This window comes from Panthera onca, chromosome D2, assembly GCF_046562875.1.
Source record: "Panthera onca isolate mPanOnc1 chromosome D2, mPanOnc1 haplotype 2, whole genome shotgun sequence".
NCBI classification, from domain to species: Eukaryota; Metazoa; Chordata; class Mammalia; order Carnivora; family Felidae; genus Panthera; species Panthera onca.
Window position 1 is genome coordinate 82,976,162 of NC_138349.1, and position 19,991 is coordinate 82,996,152.

General features: G+C 40.9%; 1 protein-coding gene across 3 annotated transcripts in view; it reads left to right on the forward strand.

Moving 5' to 3' along the window:
- The window catches only part of PRKG1 (protein kinase cGMP-dependent 1), a 1,260,290-nt gene that overhangs the window by 453,563 nt on the left and 786,736 nt on the right, over positions 1–19,991 (forward strand). For all 3 annotated transcript variants that reach the window (XM_078434117.2, XM_078434116.2, XM_078434118.2), the window contains exon 3: positions 10,445–10,558. In XM_078434117.2, coding sequence (XP_078290243.1) covers positions 10,445–10,558 — 114 coding nt within the window. The remainder of the gene's footprint in view (positions 1–10,444; positions 10,559–19,991) is intronic.

Consider the following 19,991-nt stretch of genomic DNA (forward strand, 5'->3'; position numbering starts at 1 on the left):
GCAGAAGTCAAAAATTTCCCCTTAAATGTAGAGTATTTTCTACGTGCACAGATTGTATCGGGTTTTCTCCGCCTGGGCACAGCTCCCACTTGGGGCCAAATAATGCTTTGTTGTGGGGCTGTCCTTGTTGTGGGGCTTCCCAGCATTCTTGGCTTCTGCCAATGAGACACGGGTAAGACACCCCAAGTGGTGACAACCAGAAATATTCCCAGACATTGCCCAGTATTCCCTGGAGACAAAATGGGCCCCAGTGGAGAACCACTGGGTTAGGTTCTCCCAAGCTTACCATTAAAACAAAGGCATGATTCGTGCCCACAAGTCTGACAGTGTTAGCGGTCCTTTTGCCATGTGCCCCTCTTCGAGAAGGTACAGAAGTGGCCATTCCTGGTCTCGGCTAATTGAAGGTACTCCTGAACTTTAGAAATGATACAGCAGGAGTGCATTATACATTGCTGAAATTAAGCTTAATAAACGTGACTTAATTAAGACAAATTATCTGTTCACCTCTTCATTGACTCAGGGAATCGTCCGCCTGTTCCCCTGTCCTACAAGTGCCTCTCTCTCCTCTGTCCTGGCTTTTCTCATCACTGGAAATTGAAATTAGTCCATGGACATTCATCTAGTGCTTTTTGTGTACTTTAAAGTGCTAGGATTTTATTTTTTATCTTTATTTTTTTTTTAATGATTAAAAAAAATTTTTCATGTTTATTTTTCTGAAAGGAGACAGCGTGAGCAGGAGAGGGGCAGAGAGCGAAGAAGACACAGAATCCGAAGCAGGCTCCGGGCTCTGAGCTGTCAGCACGGAGCCTGACGCAGGGCTCGATCTCACGATCTGTGAGATCATGGCCTGAGCTGCCATCTAGAATCAGATGCTTAACCAACTGAGCCACCAAGGTGCCCCTATAATTATCGTTTTTTTTTTAATTTTTATTTAAAAAATTTTTAAAGGTTTACTTTTTTTTAGAGAGAGAGAGAGAGAGCGCGCGAGAGAGCAAGCAAGCAAGCAGGAGAGGGGCAGAAAGAGAGGGATGCACAGAATCAGAAGCATGCTCCGGGCTCCACACTGTCAGCACAGAAAGAACTGTGACCGCACTGAAGCGGTCCTCGAACTCACTAATTATGAGATCATGACTTGAGCCGAAGTCAGACGCTCAACCGACTGAGCCACCCAGGTGCCCCAAAGCGCTAGAATTGTAAAACACAATGTCTATGAAGATGGTAGAATTAAGATGCTTGTGAAGTTCTTCCAGAATCCTGTTGACACATCTGTGATAGTGTCAGTGTGTTCTCTCCTCCAGTATCTCCAAGGGCAGGATTCGGCAATGTACATTGTTCATCCCAGATTTCCACTCTGATGATTCAGAGGATTCTCTATATACAAATTGCTTACATTTCAGACTGTTTCCCCATCTAGGTTTCCTTTGTAAATATGTGCATGCCCCCTATGACCTCGGTTAGAAACAAACACACTTGATGCTCAGATATGTGCATTTTTATTTCTTACTCTCTTGTGGGTTTTGTTTTGGTTTTTTTTTTTCGTTCTCTCCCTCCCCCCCCCCCCCCCGCCCACCCCCGTCTCCATAAGACAGATGTTTAGTTCTGGACATCTCGTTAATGTTTTTTATTCTCTTATTACCAAGAGTAACTATGATGATTATATTTCATATTCAGATATATATTGATCTGTTGTAATTCAGTGTAATGAAAAATTGTGTCAAGTCCTGACCAGAGAGGAAATCAGATTTGCCTAAGGAAAGAAGTCTGCTATCATATATCTTCAACTAGCCTCTTAAACCTCAGGCTCTGTTTCATTCCATTCGGGTAACTAGTATTTTTGTGCTCCCTCTAAGAATTATAGCTATGATGATATCAAAGAAAAGTGACTTCTTTTGAATGGGAAGCTTGCTCCTAACTACAGTCCAGATGTCCTGGGGCACCTGGGTGGCTCATTCGGGTAAGCATAAGACTGTTGGTTTTGGCTCAGGTCATGATCTCACAGCTCATGGGTTTGAGCCCCATGTCGGGCTCTGCCCTCAAAGCGTGGAGCCTGCTTTGGATTCACTCTCTCCCTTCTTCTCTCTCTGTCCCTCTCCCTGCTTGTGCTCTCTCACTCTCTTTCAAAAATAAACATAAAACAGGAGAATCTGATGGCCTGACACTTAAAGAAACCAGAACACAAATAGTTGAGGGAAAAACTTCTTCTCATCTTCCAAGAGAAAACCAATCTGCAAAATACCTAACTAGAAGTGGGTGAAGCAAGCTTTGGAAGAAATAAGTAATACTAGAACAGGGAAGTTTCTCATAGAGTTCCATTCAAGGGCCAGAGAACAATTTTCAATCATCAAGATTAACACTACATCGAAGGAGCAAAAGTATGGATCCGGAGAGACCATAGCCATTTGGATTTAAAGCAATCTTGAACAGAAAACAGATAAGGTACTGACATGCAGCCATTTTTAAATTCAAGAGCACACTTGTGTCTCTTTGTGAGGCCGTCTTTTTCCTTCTTACGCTGGCTTCGAAAAAGCCTACCTGAATGCTTACAGCTTTGAAGAAGGTATCCAAGAATGGAGTCTGTTCCTGGTAACTGGATGGTGTTTTGCTCTAGCCCACAGCAGCCTTAGCAATTTTTACTTTCTTCCCCAGATGGAACACCCCCAATCTGAAAGAGCCCTGCAAGGCAAGTCCGATAAAATAGTATCCCTAATCCATTTGAAAAGCAGAAAGTAGGGGCTAAAAATTCTCACCCTAAAAAAAAAAAAAAATCATTCTTCTCTCTATGCGATGAGGCATGTTAAGTAAGCTTATTGTGACGTAATCATCTAGCAGCATATGTTAGTAAAGTCATTATGTTGTACACCTGAAACTTATATAGTGCTGTAGGCCAATTACATCTTAAGGAGGAAGAGGAAAAGAAAGGAGGGGGGGGGAGGAGGAGGGGGGAGGGAGTATCCATAAGTGAACCTCCTCTCCTAGAGGAAACAGACCCATGCTGGTGGCCACACAGCTCAGCCATCACATGCTAAATTATTCCTGTTGAAAAACTGGAAACTCCAGAAACCCACCTGAGAGAATTCGTAATGTAAAAGCTGTGATGTTGAGCCTATAAAATCACAAAGGGGCTGGTCCAGCAGAGGGAAGGAGCAAAATGATGGGGGGGAGGTCTTATCTAGATGGGACCTTTTGACATAACACCTCTCTGCCTTTGATGGCCAGTCGAGTTGCCTTGAATGTTCCAACCAAGGTTATTGGAACTAAGCACAGAATGTTCATAATTAGGTTATTGCCAGCCATTCTCATTCAGCCTGCCTGTAATAAATCCCTAAGCTGATTTGCCTTATCGTGGAAGTTCTTAGGGCACAAAACCACAAGCTAGTAAAAAACCTATAAAGATAATCAAAGCCAGGCGATTCTGTGTCTCCATGTAAACTCAATTTGTTTGATTTGTAGGGCCTAATTCTTACAAGAGATAGGCAAGAGTATAGATACTTTATTTTTTAATGTTTATTTATTTATTTTGAGAGAGAGAGTGAGAGAGTGAAAGAGAAATGGAATCCCAAGTAGGTTCCATGCTGTCAGTGCAGGGCCTGATGTGAGGCTTGATCTCATGAACCATGAGATGGTGAACTAAGCTGAAACTGAGTTAGATGCTTAACCGATGGAGCCACTTAAGCATCCCCAAAGGTATAAATACCTCATAATGGGGTCTCTTCACACTTGGCATCTCCCAAGGGGCGTACGTGGATTGTAATGCCAGAAAGCAGAAGCGGGGAGCTGATTGATGTTCAGGGTGGCCCATGGTAGGCTTTAGGACTCAGCCCAGCCCATCACAAATGGGTGTATGGTCCTTGAAGTAGAATGTAGTTTTTATTTTAGGTACTGTGATAAAACTTTTAATTGTTCAGACTCATGGCTGGGGTCCTGAGTAAAACTCTAACCCCTAAATCGAATCTTAGCCAACTGTCCCCACGTCTCTTCTGTAAACAACTTTCACAATGGAGCAAAGCCAAATAAAAATGATTTGCGTGTTTCTTTCTTGTGGTGGAGATAGTGCAGAGTAAAAATAATGCCAATATGATACCATATTTCCTAAAAGCAAAAGTGACTATTAAGAACAAAATCAGAGTATACAGACGGATCACATTTTTGGTTGTCATTAGTTCCCTCGAATAACAGTTCTAATGGCCTCTAGTCACTGTTGAGTCCAGTTAAAGAACGTAATGGGAACATCTAGAACTTTACTAGGATGTTCTGAAAATGCCTTTCTGCTACTCTTGGGGGAAAAAAATCTTTGATTGGGAATCTAACGTGGTTGAAAATTAAAGTATTAAAGAGTCATGAATAAATGCTAATGAATTTCTGCTATTTCTTTAAAAGAAACAGAAATTACATTCAACCATGCTGACCTTAAGTGAATTCCTCAAAATGCGCTCCTGAAGTTAATAGTGAATTATAATTATGTAAAACCTCCAAGTTGGGCTGTTTCTAAGTTGGTATGAGCCTCTGGCAAAAGTATGCTGTATTTTGAGCCTGACTGACTTTTTCCCTATTTGTTTCAGCCCACATTATTCCCCTCACCACCAAAATAACCACACATAGGCCTACCTACTTTCTATGCAAGGGAGGTCAATTTCAGCCAAACTTCAAAGGTAGCCATAGCATGGAAAAAAGAGGTGGGGGGAGAACAAGAGTAGGGGAGTGGCTCCTGGATGGTCCTGATCCTTGCCAAGGACATCGATTAGGTGGGAACCGGGCTCTCTGGTAGATGGCAGTAAGCTTGTGATGGTTTTATTCTTCGTTTTCATAAGTGGGCCACAGATTCTGTACTTGGAAATCCATTTGTAAGTGTATAATCACTTCTCATTTGGCTTGAAGGTTGCTCTGTGGCATAGTGAGTGAGCTTAACCGAATTCACAGTTCACATCAATAATTTACATTGCTGGGCTCCTGGAAATCCAGACCTTTCCAAAGGTCTTCGAAAGAACTCTCTAATTAAGGCCATGTGTGTTCCTACCTTTGTTTTTAGCCCCCGTTGGTCCCGCCTCCCGGGTTACTTACTCCATCCACACAGCAGGGGTGAAGAAGGGAAAGTGATCACACAGTGACTCAGTAACATTTTAGAAACATGGTGTTTCTGTTTACCATTTAGAGTTTTCTGTTTATTAAAAAAATGCTTTTTGGACCATTCTCATCTATCCTGTGTGATCACATTCCTCACTTCCATGGCTATTGTGAATATAGTGACCCTGTAGTATTTCACTTAACCTGGAAAAGATGTTTTCTATCCAGATTTCTGTTTCTCAGATACAATCTGTTCCAGTAAATCGCTTGCTAAATCTTTTTGCTTTTGTTTTTTTTTTTTTTTAGAATGTTTATTCATTTTTGAGAGAGAGAGAGAGAGAGACAGAAGGGGAGGGACAGAGAGAGAGGGAGACACCTCTCCCTCTGAAGCGGGCCGTGTGCTGACAGAAGAGTCCAATGAAGATGCGGGGCTCGAACTCATGAACTGTGAGATCATGACCACAGCTGAAGCTGGATGCTTAACTGATTGAGCCAGAGGTGCCCCCCTACCCTTTTTTTTTTTTTTTACTATCTAATCAATATGGAATATATTCTCTTCTCTTCTCAACACTGATTATTCAGATATATGTGAATACCTATAATATGTAGGCATCTTGGTACCTATCTTTAAAAAAATGAGTTAGACATGAGAAAATTAGGCAAATATGAAAACAATCAGGAAAACGAGTTGGAACCAGAAACGCATTTGTACACGTTTCAGACCTGAGTCATATATAATTCTGACTGTGAGATTTCTGGAGGTCCTATCAAAGAAAACATATCTGTTAAAAGATTAACTATCAGTTAAAATCAATAAGTGCTGGGGTGCCTGGGTGGCTCAGTTGGTTGGGCATCCAACTATGACTCTTGGTTTTGGCTCAGGTCATGATCTCACAGGTTTGTGAGTTCAAGTCCCATATGGGGCTCTGCACTAACAATGTGGTGTCTGCTTGGTATTCTCTCTCTCTCTCTCTCTTTCTTTCTCTCTCTTTCTCTCTCTCTTTATCTCTCTTTCTCTCTCTTTCTCTCTCTCTCTCTCTCTCTCTCTCCCTCTCTCCCTCTCTCCCTCTCTCCCTCTCTCCCCCTCTCCCCCTCTCCCCCTCTCCCCCTCTCCCCCTCTCCCCCTCTCCCCCTCTCCCCCTCTCCCCCTCTCCCCCTCTCCCCCTCTCCCCCTCTCCCCCTCTCCCCCTCTCCCCCTCTCCCCCTCTCCCCCTCTCTCCCTCTCTCCCTCTCTCCCTCTCTCCCTCTCTCCCTCCCTCCCCCTCTCCCTCCCTCCCCTCTCTCCCCCTGTCTGCCCCTCCTCTGCTCTCTCTCTCTCTCTCTCTCTCTCTCTCTCTTTCTCTCTCTCAAAATAAATACACTTGAAAAACATAATCAGTTTTACACAAGCATGGTTTTTCAGAGAAGGAAGGTACACCAACACTAAGTAGCAGTGTAGTCACTGTGGTATAGGAACAGTAAAATTTCCCAGAGTGGGGAATCTCTGGATTTTATTAATTAGCTTCCATGTGACAGGTCCATAGATGTCCTTTGAGAAACCACTGAGCTAAAGAAAGAGCTCTGTGTTTCTTGTCTTCTATTAGTTGAGAAGCCCTAATTCTTAAGCTGTCCAGAAGGAATCTTAGTAGTGGTCTTGCTCCTGTGGGTCTATTTCCACTGAAGACTTTCAACTTTGGAACCTCAACAGAGAAGTAGATTTGTCCAAAAGCAGTGATGTATGAAAGTTCTTTAGATATTGTTCATTTTGCTTTTAGTTCTCTTAATACAATTGAAGCTAGAGCTTTAAGTCAGGAAAATATTATAATGCACTGGAAAGTTGGTACTTTGGGGGTGCCTGGGTGGCTCAGTCACCATCTGACTTTGGCTCAAATCATGGGCTCACAGTTTGTGGGATCAAGTCCTGCCATCGGGCTCTGTTCTGACAAGGTGGAGCCTGCTTGGGATTCTCTCTCTCCCTCTCTGCACCTCCCCCCACTCTGAAAATAAATAAACTTAAAAAAAAGTTGTTAGCAATCTCTTTGACCTCAGCCACAGAAATTTCTTGCTTGACACATCTCCAAAGGCAAGGGAATTAAAAGCAAAAATGAACTTTTGGGATCTTATCAAGATAAAAAGCTTCTGCAGTGCAAAGGAAACAATCAACAAACCTAAAAGACAAGCGATGGAATGGGAAAAGATGTTTGCAAATGACACATCAGAGAAAGGGTTAGTATCCAAAATCTATAAAGAACTTACCAAACTCAACACCCAGAAACAAACAATCCAGTAAAGAAATGGGCAGAAGACATGAATAGACACTTTTCCAAAGAAGACATCCAGATGACCAACAGTCACATGAAAAGATGCTCAACGTCACTCATCATCAGGGAAATCCAAATCAAAGCCACATTGAGATACCACCTCACAGCAGTGGAAACAACAGATGTTGGCAAGGATGTGGAGAAATGGGAACCCTCTTGCACTGTTGGTGGGAATGAAAACTGGTGCAGCTGCTCTGGAAAACAGTGTGGAGGTTCCTCAAAAAATCAAAAAAAAAACTACCCTGTGACCCAGCAATAGCACTATTATGAATTTATCCAAAGGATACAGGAGTGCTGATTCATAGGGGCACATGTACCCCAATGTTTATAGCAGCGCTTTCAACAATAGCCAAATTATGGAAAGAGCCCAAATGTCCGTCAACTGATGAAATGATAAAGATGTGGTTTGTATATACAATGGAATACTACTTGGCGATGAGAAAGAATGAAATCCTGCCATTTGCAACAACATGGATGGAACTAGAGGGTATTATGCTCAGGGAAGTAAGTCAGCCAAAGACCTATCATATGTTTTCACTCATAGGTTGATATTGAGAGACTTAACAGAAGACCATGGGGGAAGGGAAGGGAAAAACTAGTTACAAATGGAGAGAGAGGGAGGCAATCATAAGAGACTCTTAAATACAGAGACCAAACGGTTGACTGGGGGTTGGGGAGAGGGGAAAGTGGGTGATGGGCATTGAGGAGGGCACCTGTTGGGATGAGCCCTGGGTGTTGTATGTAAGTGATGAATCATGGGAATCTACCCCCAAAACCAAGAGTGCACTGTATATGCTGTATGTTAGCCAATTTGACAATAAATTATATTAAAAAAAAAGTCATTTATGGGAGCTTCCAGCCTAAGGCAGTCCTTGCTGAAGCAATACTATGTCAACTGTTGGCGGTACATGGCCGAGTGGGGAAGAGGATAAAGAGAATGCATTCTGCCAGGTAGATCGCCATGACTTCTTGCAATTCCGTGTCCTTCATTCAGTATGATATCGATTTGAACCCAGAAGTTCTCAACCCCCCTAGAGAAATCTGAAACAATTACTTTCTCCATTAAAAAAAAGAAAAAACCAAACCTACTAACCTATAGGGATGTTGGTTGGTTTCTGGACTAGATAACGGAATATTGTGTTTCAGTATGCTGTAATAAGCCCTCCTTTTAGATAAGGAGTATGGTGAAAATAACACCAATAGTAAGAGCTAACATGTATTGACCATCTTCTATAGGCTGGGCATTGCACTCAGCATTGAACCTGCTGTATTATGTCATTTTGTCAACCGCCCCATGAGATAGGTGCTTTTCCTTTATCCACTTTCTTAATGAAGAAACTGGGGCATGGAGAAATTAATACCATGCCCAGAGTCACAAGGCTCATAAGGAACAGATAAGAGAACCAGAATTCAACTCCTGGTCTAACTTCTAATGACGTATAAACCTCCTAACTGCATAAAGTTCTCAGTCTGCTTCTCGTTCTCTGGTGGCAGATGAGATTCCTGAGAGGACAGGCTTACCCATGAAAGGGAAGGGGGGACACGCCGTGGGCAAGGGACATCTGAGGCTTGTGAAAATACAAATTTACTGGGCTGGTTTTGATGTACCTATCAAGAGACAGAGTTTTATTTTCCGCGGTCAAGCAGTGAGGCATGACAAAAGCTAGACTGAATTTCGAGTGGCCAGACCCCCATAAGAGAGTATGTCCTAACTTTGTGAAATGTTGGACTTGTTCATCCCGGATAGCTTCTTTCCACACAGAGGAGGTGCACCCACATGGTTCAAGAGTAGCGAATAGATTTTATGTGAAATTTTATCCTAATTACCACAGAATTCTCTCTCCACCGATAACATTTGCATGAAAATGGTTTTCGGGGTAGAACAAGGTTGTCTGAAGAGTTGACCCTGCATCACTGGTACATGGATTAACTTAACAAAAAAAAGGATTTTTTTTGTGACATTTAGGATTTTATCCCCATAGGTGTCTGAGCAAATTAGCACATGAAACCTGTGATTTTACAAATGTTATTGCTTAGTTGAAAGTAGGTTGATTTTTTTTTAAGAGGGAGTGAGTTTAAAGCCCAACTCTACAAGTCAAATACTACAAGAAACGCATCACTAAGGGGGCAATTATGAAATCAGTGCCTGGGGACCTGAAGTTTGGAGAGGACTTGGTGGTGTTACTTCCTTCCATGCACTAGCTAGTGCCACACAGACTTTGTCTTCTGTAGACTATGGATAAGGAACTTGGAAGAAAAATAGAAAGGGGGGGATTGGTCTAGAATGCATTGTGTTGACTTTATTTCCCACTGCCACCCCCCAATTTTGTGAGGGGATAGAATTTGTAGTCCACTTAGCTGCACCCTTTTAAAGTATATTTTTTCCATTTCCCTCATGAATAGATTTTGCCTTACTTGCAAGCGACACTGTATATCCAGGGTCCTTGTGTCCCTGGTCTTTCCTTTCTTATCATTTCATTGTCCCAGTTCTTTGTGCCCAGAGAACTCCCAGGGACCCCTTATCCTCGTAGTTAGTTTGTTTTTCCTTACAGTCCGTGTTGCAGGGCCGGGAAACAGATAAAACAATCTTGGCCAAGTCAGATAAGATGCTTACAAAGAAAACCTACCATGAGCTGCAATTAAACAGTGCCCAAGGGTCAAAGCAATCTCCCTTTCCCTAATCGCCGTGCCTTACTCAAATGAGCATTCCCCAGTATGAAACGTGCTATAGAAAATGTACCTGCTTTCTCAGTTTTACCCTCAGATTCAAAATGACATCAAAATCGGAATTACCAGAGTTTTCTAAAACTGGGAAAAACACGCGTTTACTCTTTTGTCCCCTTTTTTCAGGCCTGCTTTCCGTTTTATCTCACAGTGCTATCAGCGATTAATTTAAAGAAGGGTGGCATCTCTTAACCGACGTGATTTATTGTTCCTCCATTGCCTCCGAGCTAAGACTTGATGTTCACTGGTAATTGCCTCGCAGCTTTAAACATGAGCCCGGTATTCCTTCTTGCCGATGACAAATGCAACAGATGAGATGCACGGGAGAGAATTAAAGTAACGTTGTCTCTTCTTTTCAGATGGTAAGGTGGAAGTCACCAAAGAAGGTGTGAAGCTGTGCACCATGGGTCCAGGAAAGGTGTTCGGAGAGCTGGCAATTCTTTACAACTGTACCCGGACAGCTACCGTCAAGAGTAAGACTGTTTTCTTATTTTGCAAATATTGCCAGCGCCGTTTTCCTCTAGAGCTTTGAGATGTTGGTTGACGTACTTCCGGATTCAGTCTCTGTGATTTTGTTAATCTATAGTTTAATTCTCCCCTTGCAATGGGGTTGATACATCTGTCCGCTGAAGGAGGGTTAGCAATCAGTTCTGCCTGACTTCAGTTGTTTCACTGACTTGTGGAAAATTTTCTTTTAACCTGAAATTCCTAGAAATTAAGATTTACAAAATGCGATTCTCTTGATAAATGAAACAGAAGCAAGACCTTTTCGCTTGAAGCCGCATGCTGATACTTAAGGAATTTTTACGTATCTGTCTATTCTGGGTTACGTTCCCCCATAAATTCCACTTGTTCATTCATTGGGTTAGAAAAAATTTAAAGGAGAAATGTCCTTCGTCTCATTCAAGCCTCATTGAGCGAGATATATCCTGAATTCTAAAATTGTGTCTGAGTATATTCTTGTCTTCAGCTGCTCATCAAGCTGTATATTATAGTATTTTTCTTTTCTACTGATTGAGCTTATTTTAAATCGGGGCAATAAAGCAACTTGTCTCCCTAATTTTACATGTATGTGTATATATGATTTCTCTAGCAACTCATTACTCGGTAGAAGCAGCTGCAGGCGTTGGGGAGTGGGGGGAGGTGGTTGTTTTAAATACTCCTTCCTGACTACAGGATATAATGAGTGTGTAACAAACAGAGCTGAATGCAAAAGGCAACAATGGAAGGTCCATTGCATCTTTAGGCAGATGTGTGTATTTCGTGTTGGAAATGCTCTTGGGTACACAATCCTGTGGGCCATCGCAATCACAAGTCAGTTTGATTAGGTTTTCTTATCTTTCAAAAAAAGTACTATTGGCAAAATGAAAAATTATCAATCAGTTTCAGCTGGATGACATTGATTATTTTGTTTACTGTTTTTTTTTTTTTTTCTCTCAAGTATGGCATGCGGCTAACAATATGGCACTGACCCTTGGATTGTAAAGAATTCAAGAATGCACGGCCAGCCAGAAACCCAGAAATTGTCCTGTAGGTCTTGTTAGTGAATCGCCTTTTTATTCCGTTGCGATTGCGGCCCTTAGAGGATGATTGCCTCATGATGTTTTATCTCGATCTTTGAAGGCACGAAACTCTTTTGATGGATACGCACCATGTTTTTATTTTATGTGATCATTTAATTGCATGACTCAAAGAACAATGAAGCCCAGTGAAGCATCACAGAATCTGCCACAACTTTAACTTGTTTAAAAAGTGCCTTAACTAGAAAAGAAGAGTAGTCATGACACTATTAAGTGAAACAGATTATACTCTCATGCTGCGTTTTATGAGAAATACATTCCTTGTAGGTCAAAAAAGGGACAGGAGTAACATATTTTGTTCAAAACAGGCTTTCTCTGAATTATGAATAGTGAACTGTGAACATTTTAAAATATTTTAGGCTTGTATACTGCTCGTTTAATTCTAATGAAAACCCCAGTTCCCAAGAGGTCAACAGTTGGTAATAACATGTGCTTAATCTTTTGAAACTTTGAATTATTAAAGAAATATTTTAGATAGACTAAATAGTGCATTTAAATTTTATAGCAAAGATTTTTTTTCATAAAATGATTGCTTTATGAAATTGATGAGTTTCTTATAAAATGGAGTTCATCTGCTGTAGCCTCTATTGTATTACTATTTGATCCGTTGAAAAACGTCCTATATCTGATTGAGAAGGAACTGGGTGTTGAATGCAAATCACAATTCTAACCATTTGGGGCAATCAGAACATCTACATCAAAGAAAATGAGTAATGGAGCATCTTCTTTAACACAGACTCAGAAAAGGCACACACGTGTGTGTGTGTGTGTGTGTGTGTGTGTGTGTGTATGTGTGTGTGTATATTTCTTCATAGTGCGTACTTAAGATGTGGAGGTTGTACTGAGAAAAGAGCCTAAGGTTGATGGAGTGTAGACCTACCTCTGCGTTTATAGATGGAGAGGTTTCTGCATGAACGAGGAATAATATCTATTACCGAGAGATTCTGCGTATCGTGTAAAGAACTATAAGGTGTGAATAATGATTATTTCTTATTCAGGACCTTTTGTTCTGTCTCTTACACTATCCAGGGTGATTGTACTTATGACCATGATCCTTAAGTACCACTTTAAATTTATGTTTAAATTAAACTTTCAGGCTGATCACTTTATAATTCTGATTATGTTCCATTATGGATGCTAATTTTACCAAACGACTACAGAACAGAAACCCCCCAATGTTATCTTACTCTTCATGTGTGATATTACAAAATGGCCTTATCTGGCTTTTTAGAACCAGTCGTTTCTCAGGATTCAGGATTTTGTTGGCTCTTGTCCACTTTTGTTAGCCACCATTTTGCCAGTAATGACCATTTGGCGTATGGATTCATCCACCTGGGTGTGACAGTCTACCTCTCAGGACTTCCCTCGACCTACTCAGTAGCTTGCCTATCCATGCCTCTTTCTTTCTCACTTCTGTGGGATGTGACCCGCTTTGTGTCGACATCACCTATTTTGTTTCCTGATCTCTTTCTCCTATCTTTCTCCCTAGGTCAGCCTGAAAGCTGCCTAGCATTTTAATGCATTTTTAATCTCACAGTGGTAACTAAATCCTAGGTGACAGTCAAGAGTTCCTCCATGTACATGAGTCATTTCTTGTTCAAAAGAGCACTTTTTTTTTGAAATTGTATCACGCCATGAATAAATAAATCCCAGTGACTTCCCACTAACAAATAGGATTCTATTACCTGTGGGCTTTTTTTTTTTTTTTTTTTTTTTTTTTTTTTTTTTTACTTACGGTACCAAAAAAGTTGTTTTCTTTTTAAAGCTCAAAATGGATAGATGCTATAAAATACGATAAGCTTGTTCGTAGTGTTTCAACCAAAAGAAGTGCCATGATGGTTTGAAACAAGCTCCTTGTTTTTCATTCGGGAGAAATCAATTAACATGCCTCAGAAAATAAACGTATACTACTGGTTATTACGGTAACACCAGGAGAGGGGTCTGATAGCACCAAGAATAACTCTTTAAAACATTGAAACCACAAGGACATAGACAACCTGAGAGTATAGTGCAGGAAATCTACATTCAGAGTCCATTCCTGTCTTGTAAAACAGCACCATTGATGTTTTTTCCCCCTTGAGGAATGAACATATCAAAATACATAAAATTAACATTTTGTTGGAAACAAATGTAATGGATGTCTTGAGGTCATTCGTGGCTTAAACACCCTCAAGTTTTCCCTGTTATCTGTGATAGGAACACGGCCACTTGGACCGTCCATCCTATCACAAACAGTCCAGATGCCCCGGGGAGGAAAAAAAATCAATTGTTACATTTGATTTCCACAACACCAAGCAGTGTCTCCAATGGCGGTTGAACTTGACATCTTTATCTAAATATTTTGGGGTTGTGGAGACAAAAGAGTTTTACTGTCCATTTTCAAACCCCACAAAGGTTAGGGACTTCTAATACATCCTTCAGTAACCCTTGCTTCCTCGGTGCCCATACCTGGAAGCATGTTATTGTCTTGTCTTCCTAAAGTGTCATTTCTGGTCATGATTTCACTTTTCACTTCCCTCACAGCTAAAGCAATATCCATTGATACTCAGTCTGGGCCTCTTACCTTGCTTCTTTGCCCAAGGTTCTTTAAAATCACACACACACACACACACACACACACACACAAATGGAAACTTGAAGTTAATGGAAACCTAAAAATAGAATGGACAAAGCATTTCATTTACAACGAGAAGGGGATTCGGTGACACTTGCCCTGTGTGTGAATTTGCAAGGACATTTATGGTATTATCCTGTTTTACCTGGATTTCCCACAACCATTTCTCATAACTACATAGTGATTTTTTTTTTGAGGTTTGACTTCTATGGCTCTTTGCTCCCAAATTCAGTTGTAGATGAATTGGGGTATTTTTGCCTGAAGATACTAAATTGAAGTCTCTTCCTCCTATTTTGAGTGTCCTGTTCACAAATCCCCAAACCTTAGGCACTGATTTATTCAAACACTCTCATCCAGGTAGACTGCAATATAATCCAAGAATAAAAGGTCTCTCTTTGTAGGAAAACCTCTCAACACTAGGGTAAGTTGATAACTGTGGAAAGTTATCTGCAAAATTGGTCTATGGGGGTGTGAGGCTTTTTTATGAATTGACTTGGGCAAAGTATCTGAGTAATTATTTTTTCCTTAGATTATGTATAATAAGTATTTAAAAATTCCTCAGCATTAAAATACTTGAGTATTATCACAAAAGAGCCTAAACATCCTACAAGAAATCTAACAAATCGGTGACTTTAGTAACATCTGCTAAAAATATCTTTCTGCCTTAGCTTTTGAATACTTTCAGGTTTACAGAAGCTTTCCTAGGATATTTGTACTGGGGGAGTGGACTCATTAAGATATTGCAAGATGTCATAGACATTTTAAGAACACAGTGAAAAGGGTTGGATTTTTCAGTTTATTCTTGTTCTGAAAATTGAGTCTAGGCAGTAAGGTGGTTTGTACATTCCCATGTAGCTTGGTTTCAGACCTATTATTCAACCAGACTCAGAAAAATCTGCCTACTGTCAAAACAAACAAACAAAAATTCTAAAGAATGCGAAAGAAATTGACCAACATTGTTTGTTCAGATACCTCTCTGTACTATAAATGTGATACTTACAAGGTCAACAGTGCCTTTTATTGGTAAAGGAACAAAAGAAATGAATGCCAATTTCATTAATCCAAGGGAATCCTAGAGAAAGCTCTTCTAGTGGCCGTAACCTTACCTAGGAAGGTGATTGAATCAAGAAGTGAGCAATTAGACACTTGTTAGGAAAACACTGTTGTCGAGTTCCAAAAAGCATCACTGAGGGTAGAGGTACATCCACGTGAGGAGATGAAGGGACATAGCCTGTGAGTACCCACTGCTGTCGTCTAGGCGGTTATTACCTGGGGTTTTAATGAGCAGCACCAGTCCTGGACTGTTGGACTCCCTGCTCCATAGAACAAAAGCGGAGGAGAGAAGTATGCTAAATGAGAATGGCTCTGTTCTGCCTTCCAGAGGCCAATTAAAAACATGCAAGCTTTGCATCCTCCTAGTCTAATGCATGCCTGCTACTAACCATCCTGAAGGGGGAGAAGCAACAAAGTAAATTTAGGCTGCAGATGACTAGAAATATGGCCCTGATCACAGAAGGAACAGACCAGGAACCTCCCAGGAATCCTCATCCTGGACAGCGAAACAGTGTTACGACAGCATCTTGGGGAAGCAGGTACATTGTTTAGTGAGTTAGCCACTATTCTGTTTAGGAAAATCTTTTTCTTTTCTTTTTTCTTTTCTTTTCCTTTCCTTCCTTCTTTCTTTCTTTCTTTCTTTCTTTCTTTCTTTCTTTCTTTCTTTCTTTCTTTCTTTCTTTCTTTCACAGATCACATTAGTCTCTTACAGAATGCTGTGAAATTAGTAACATAAATCCAACTATGTAATCCCTGAGAAATTTCTTGATTAAAGGAATCAACTCACTAGGTACCAGTGATGCCACATAGCAGACTCACCTGAATGAATGCACGTGCAAAAGCTGTTGGATCTCCTTTCTCTATTGTTGAAGTGAAATGGAAGTGAATTTCAGAGAAGAGGAAAACCGTAAACTCCCATGTGTTTCTTTTACAAGATGAAGGGTTTTGTTTGTTTGGTTTGTTTTTTTTTTTTTTTTTTTTTTTTTTGTCTTGATGGGAATTGTTATAGTCAGAATTTATTTGATTTATATTTACTTCCAGAAAGAGATTGGAGTTCGGTATTGATTGGGCTTGATAGACAGGCGTATGTTAGCGATGCTTCATGCTAAGAGAGGGAGCATCTCTTAGGGTCCAAGGAGGGCAATATTACTTAATTCCTTCTTGTGGCTAGATTAAGGACTCTCGTCCTCCCTCTTTTAATGAATCGGGCACCTTGAGTGTTCCCTGTACCTAGGGAATAGTCAGCCTTTAACTGATGGGATATTATTTTTTAAGGATCACAGATAATTTAATGGTAAATGTAACAATGGGCAAGGAAGGCTGATTGCTTTTTTAGCAGCTTCTTCAAGCTTGCAGAATTTTCCGCAAAGACCTGCATCATAAGAAACAACCACGCAGGGGTGCCTGGTAGGCACGGTTGGTGGGGCGTGTGGCTCTTGATCTCAGGGTCATAAGGTCAAGCCCCATGTTGAGTGCAGAGATTACATTAAAAATTTTAAATTAATGTAGTCCATAGAGCGCCTGGGGGGGCTCGGTCGGTTAAGCATCTGACTCTTGATTTCGGCTCAGGTCATGATCTCTTGGTTGTGAGTATGGAGATGACTTTGATGGATCAAGGCTTGGCACGGAGCCTGCTTTGGATTCTCTCTCTGCGTCTCTCTCTACCTCTCTCTCTCTCTCTCTACCTCTCTCTCTCTCTCTCTACCTCTCCCTCTCTCTACCTCTCCCTCTCTCTCTGCTTCTCTCTCTCTTTCTCTCAATGAGTAAGTAAATATTAAAAAAAATAAACAAGCAAGTAATGTCCAAAAAATGCTCCCACATGGTGTAAAGTTTGCAGCAGGTTTAGTATATTGAATCTTAATTTATTTGAGAATTGTCTAAGAGAGAATTTACTATACTACTATACTACTATAATAATTTAGTATTTAATCAGATGATTGAAGAAAAAGCGAGGTAGTAACGTAGGTCAGTACTGTATATTATGTCATTATTTTTCTAGAAAATGAAACATTCCTGTCCATGGATTGCGATGGCTGTTCAACGGGAATAAGGAAGAGAGCAGAGGACATCTGAGGGCTCAGAGTGATGCTCTAAACGTAGGGCTTTCGGGCATGGTGTGGTGGCACCCTCATTTTATTGCTGAGACAACTGAGTTTAAGCGACTCATTCCCTGTCCCCTAGCTGTGTAGTCAGAAGGAGGTCCGTGACTATGACACTGCGTTGCTCTCCTGCTGTCACAGGCTCTTACATTTCGTCCACAGTGGCTCATTTTGCATTTAAACACAAGTGTATCTGTAGGACCACTTCTATTGACCTTAGGCTTCATCTCCACAAAAAAGTTACACAGCATGTTGCCATTGTGGGTTTTTAAAATTTTTAGATGGTAACATATGGACCTACATTAAGTACATCTGTTAGGAAAGGATGAATCCTGAGATATAATGAGGAGAGGGTCATAAGCTTAAAGCCTTCGAGACACATAACAAGCAATCTGTACCAATTTGGGGATCTAGCTTTTGCAGTATACTGAGACACTTGATTGTCTGATATAATGAAACTTTATGGTTCAACATCTGAGACATCACTCAGTAGCTACACGTTTCTTTTACGGAATATATTAGTCAATGAATTTCTTAAAAGTAGGAGTTACAGAAGTTGAAACAGCAACTAAGAAACACCGAACAAAGGACTTTTTAATGTTATTTTTTGTGATGTAACAGATCGATTAAGGTACAAGAAAAAAAAAATTGAGCCGTGATACGCATGTTTTACTTTTGTTTCCCCCAGAGGAAACACAATCTCAGCAATTCATTGGCAAATCTGAGAGCCTGCTCTTCTTCTGGGACGTCCTTTGTGGACTGGATACATTTCTAAGTACCCATGGTAACAGTGCTTTATAATTTACAGCCTGTTCCCCGGGCATTATCTGATGTGATCCTCAAAATATCCCAATCGAGTAGGTGACAGAGGTTGTCCCTAATTTCCCGGGTGACAAAGTGGAGGCCAAGATCGTGGAGTCCACAATCATTTACAAACCATCTGATACAAATTGACGTAGAAGCGTTGGAAACACTTACTATAGACAACCCTCCCTCCCTTCCCTCAAATGTGTAGACCTTGAAATGAGTCTGTAACGTGGCTACTACCCCCACACAAGTGTAGACTCTTGATTAGGGAACTTCAAATGATCATTATAGTGTTTATCAAACCGTGGTGCCTACGACAGCATCAGCGTCCTCCGGGCACTTGTTAGAAGATGCTGGAGATTTTGCATTTCTATCCATTCAGAAATCTTCGGGGCGGGTCGCAGCAATCTGTGTAAAGCAAGTTCTCCAGGTGATTGTGAAGCATCCAGAGTTTGAGGACCACTGATCTATACCCTAGAGATGCTTAATTTGTATTCAGATAACACTCTTCCCTGCATTCAAATGTCAACATTGAAGAATTCAAAGGAAATTTGCAGACACTAATAATAATTACTGTTCTTCTGGATATGCTTTTCTCTACTATTTTGTTGCTGTTGAGCAGAGATATTTAAGAAAAGTTGCATTTTTCTTTTAGAGTGAAACACAGCATTGTTGGCTGACTGCCAGCATTGTGCAGATTATTAACATATTCTTTTGAAGAAGAGTGAGAAGCAAAATTAAAAGAGAAACAGGTTGAGAGGGAAGGAAAAAATTAAAAAATCATGGACTGCTGGGCTATGTTGTTAACAAGAATAACTTTTAGATTTATTGAATTTGATGGCTAGGATGTTGGTAGGAAAACAGAGCAAAGAAAAAAGTTTTATTTGATTTTTGTTGTTCTTTCTCACGGTCACGAATATAGTTTGGTTTAGGTGAAAACCAATATGGATGGGCATTTTGAAGAGAACAACTGACGTGGAGATGTCTGAATAAGTGCCCTGCTTTTCCCTGTTGGGTTAAATGCTTTTCCCTGTTGGGTTAAATCTAGTCCATTGGACCAAGAGTGGAAGAGGTCCTTTATAGTCCGTGGAGGCGGTCATTGATCTAATTTACGGTGAGGGACCCAGCAGTCCTAGATGGATTGCAGATCTCTTGGCATCTAAAATGAGAGGATAAAAAGGCATCCATGTATTAGAGTCCTTGAGAAGGAATTGGGGGGAGGGCGATGATTAGAATTAAGATGGGTGGAGATCTGAGTTCTGGTGTGCTGCAGGTTGCTGGTGAGGAAGCTAGCCAGCTCCTCCTTTCTGCACGAGTCTTAGAGAATTATTTTTACTGTAAATGTGGCAGTAGATGGTAGAAAATTAGTGTCAACTGCTCAGAAAGGCAGGGATGAGAGGGCTGAGAAATGATGGTAGCTTAAGAAGCTAGACTGTGTGTTCTGTACCTAAGCCATTCTCTTACTCCTTCTCTCTAAAGGACAGTCTGCTTTACTAATAATCCACATTTTATGCCCTCGTAATTCCTCTCACTGTTGACTCGAAAGCATTGTTGTCTGTAGTTTCCTGACTGGGATCGATCAGTGTTCTGCAAACTATCTTCACAACTGAATTCTGTGTTTATTTCCAAAGCAAAATCTCACGGAGCGCTTTTGTGTGTGAAGTTTGTTAAGAGCGGCTTTTGTTGGTTACGGATGGGGGAGCAGCCTCCAGGGACCCCATCTAGCTGCTCTGAACCCCCTTATTCTTGATGT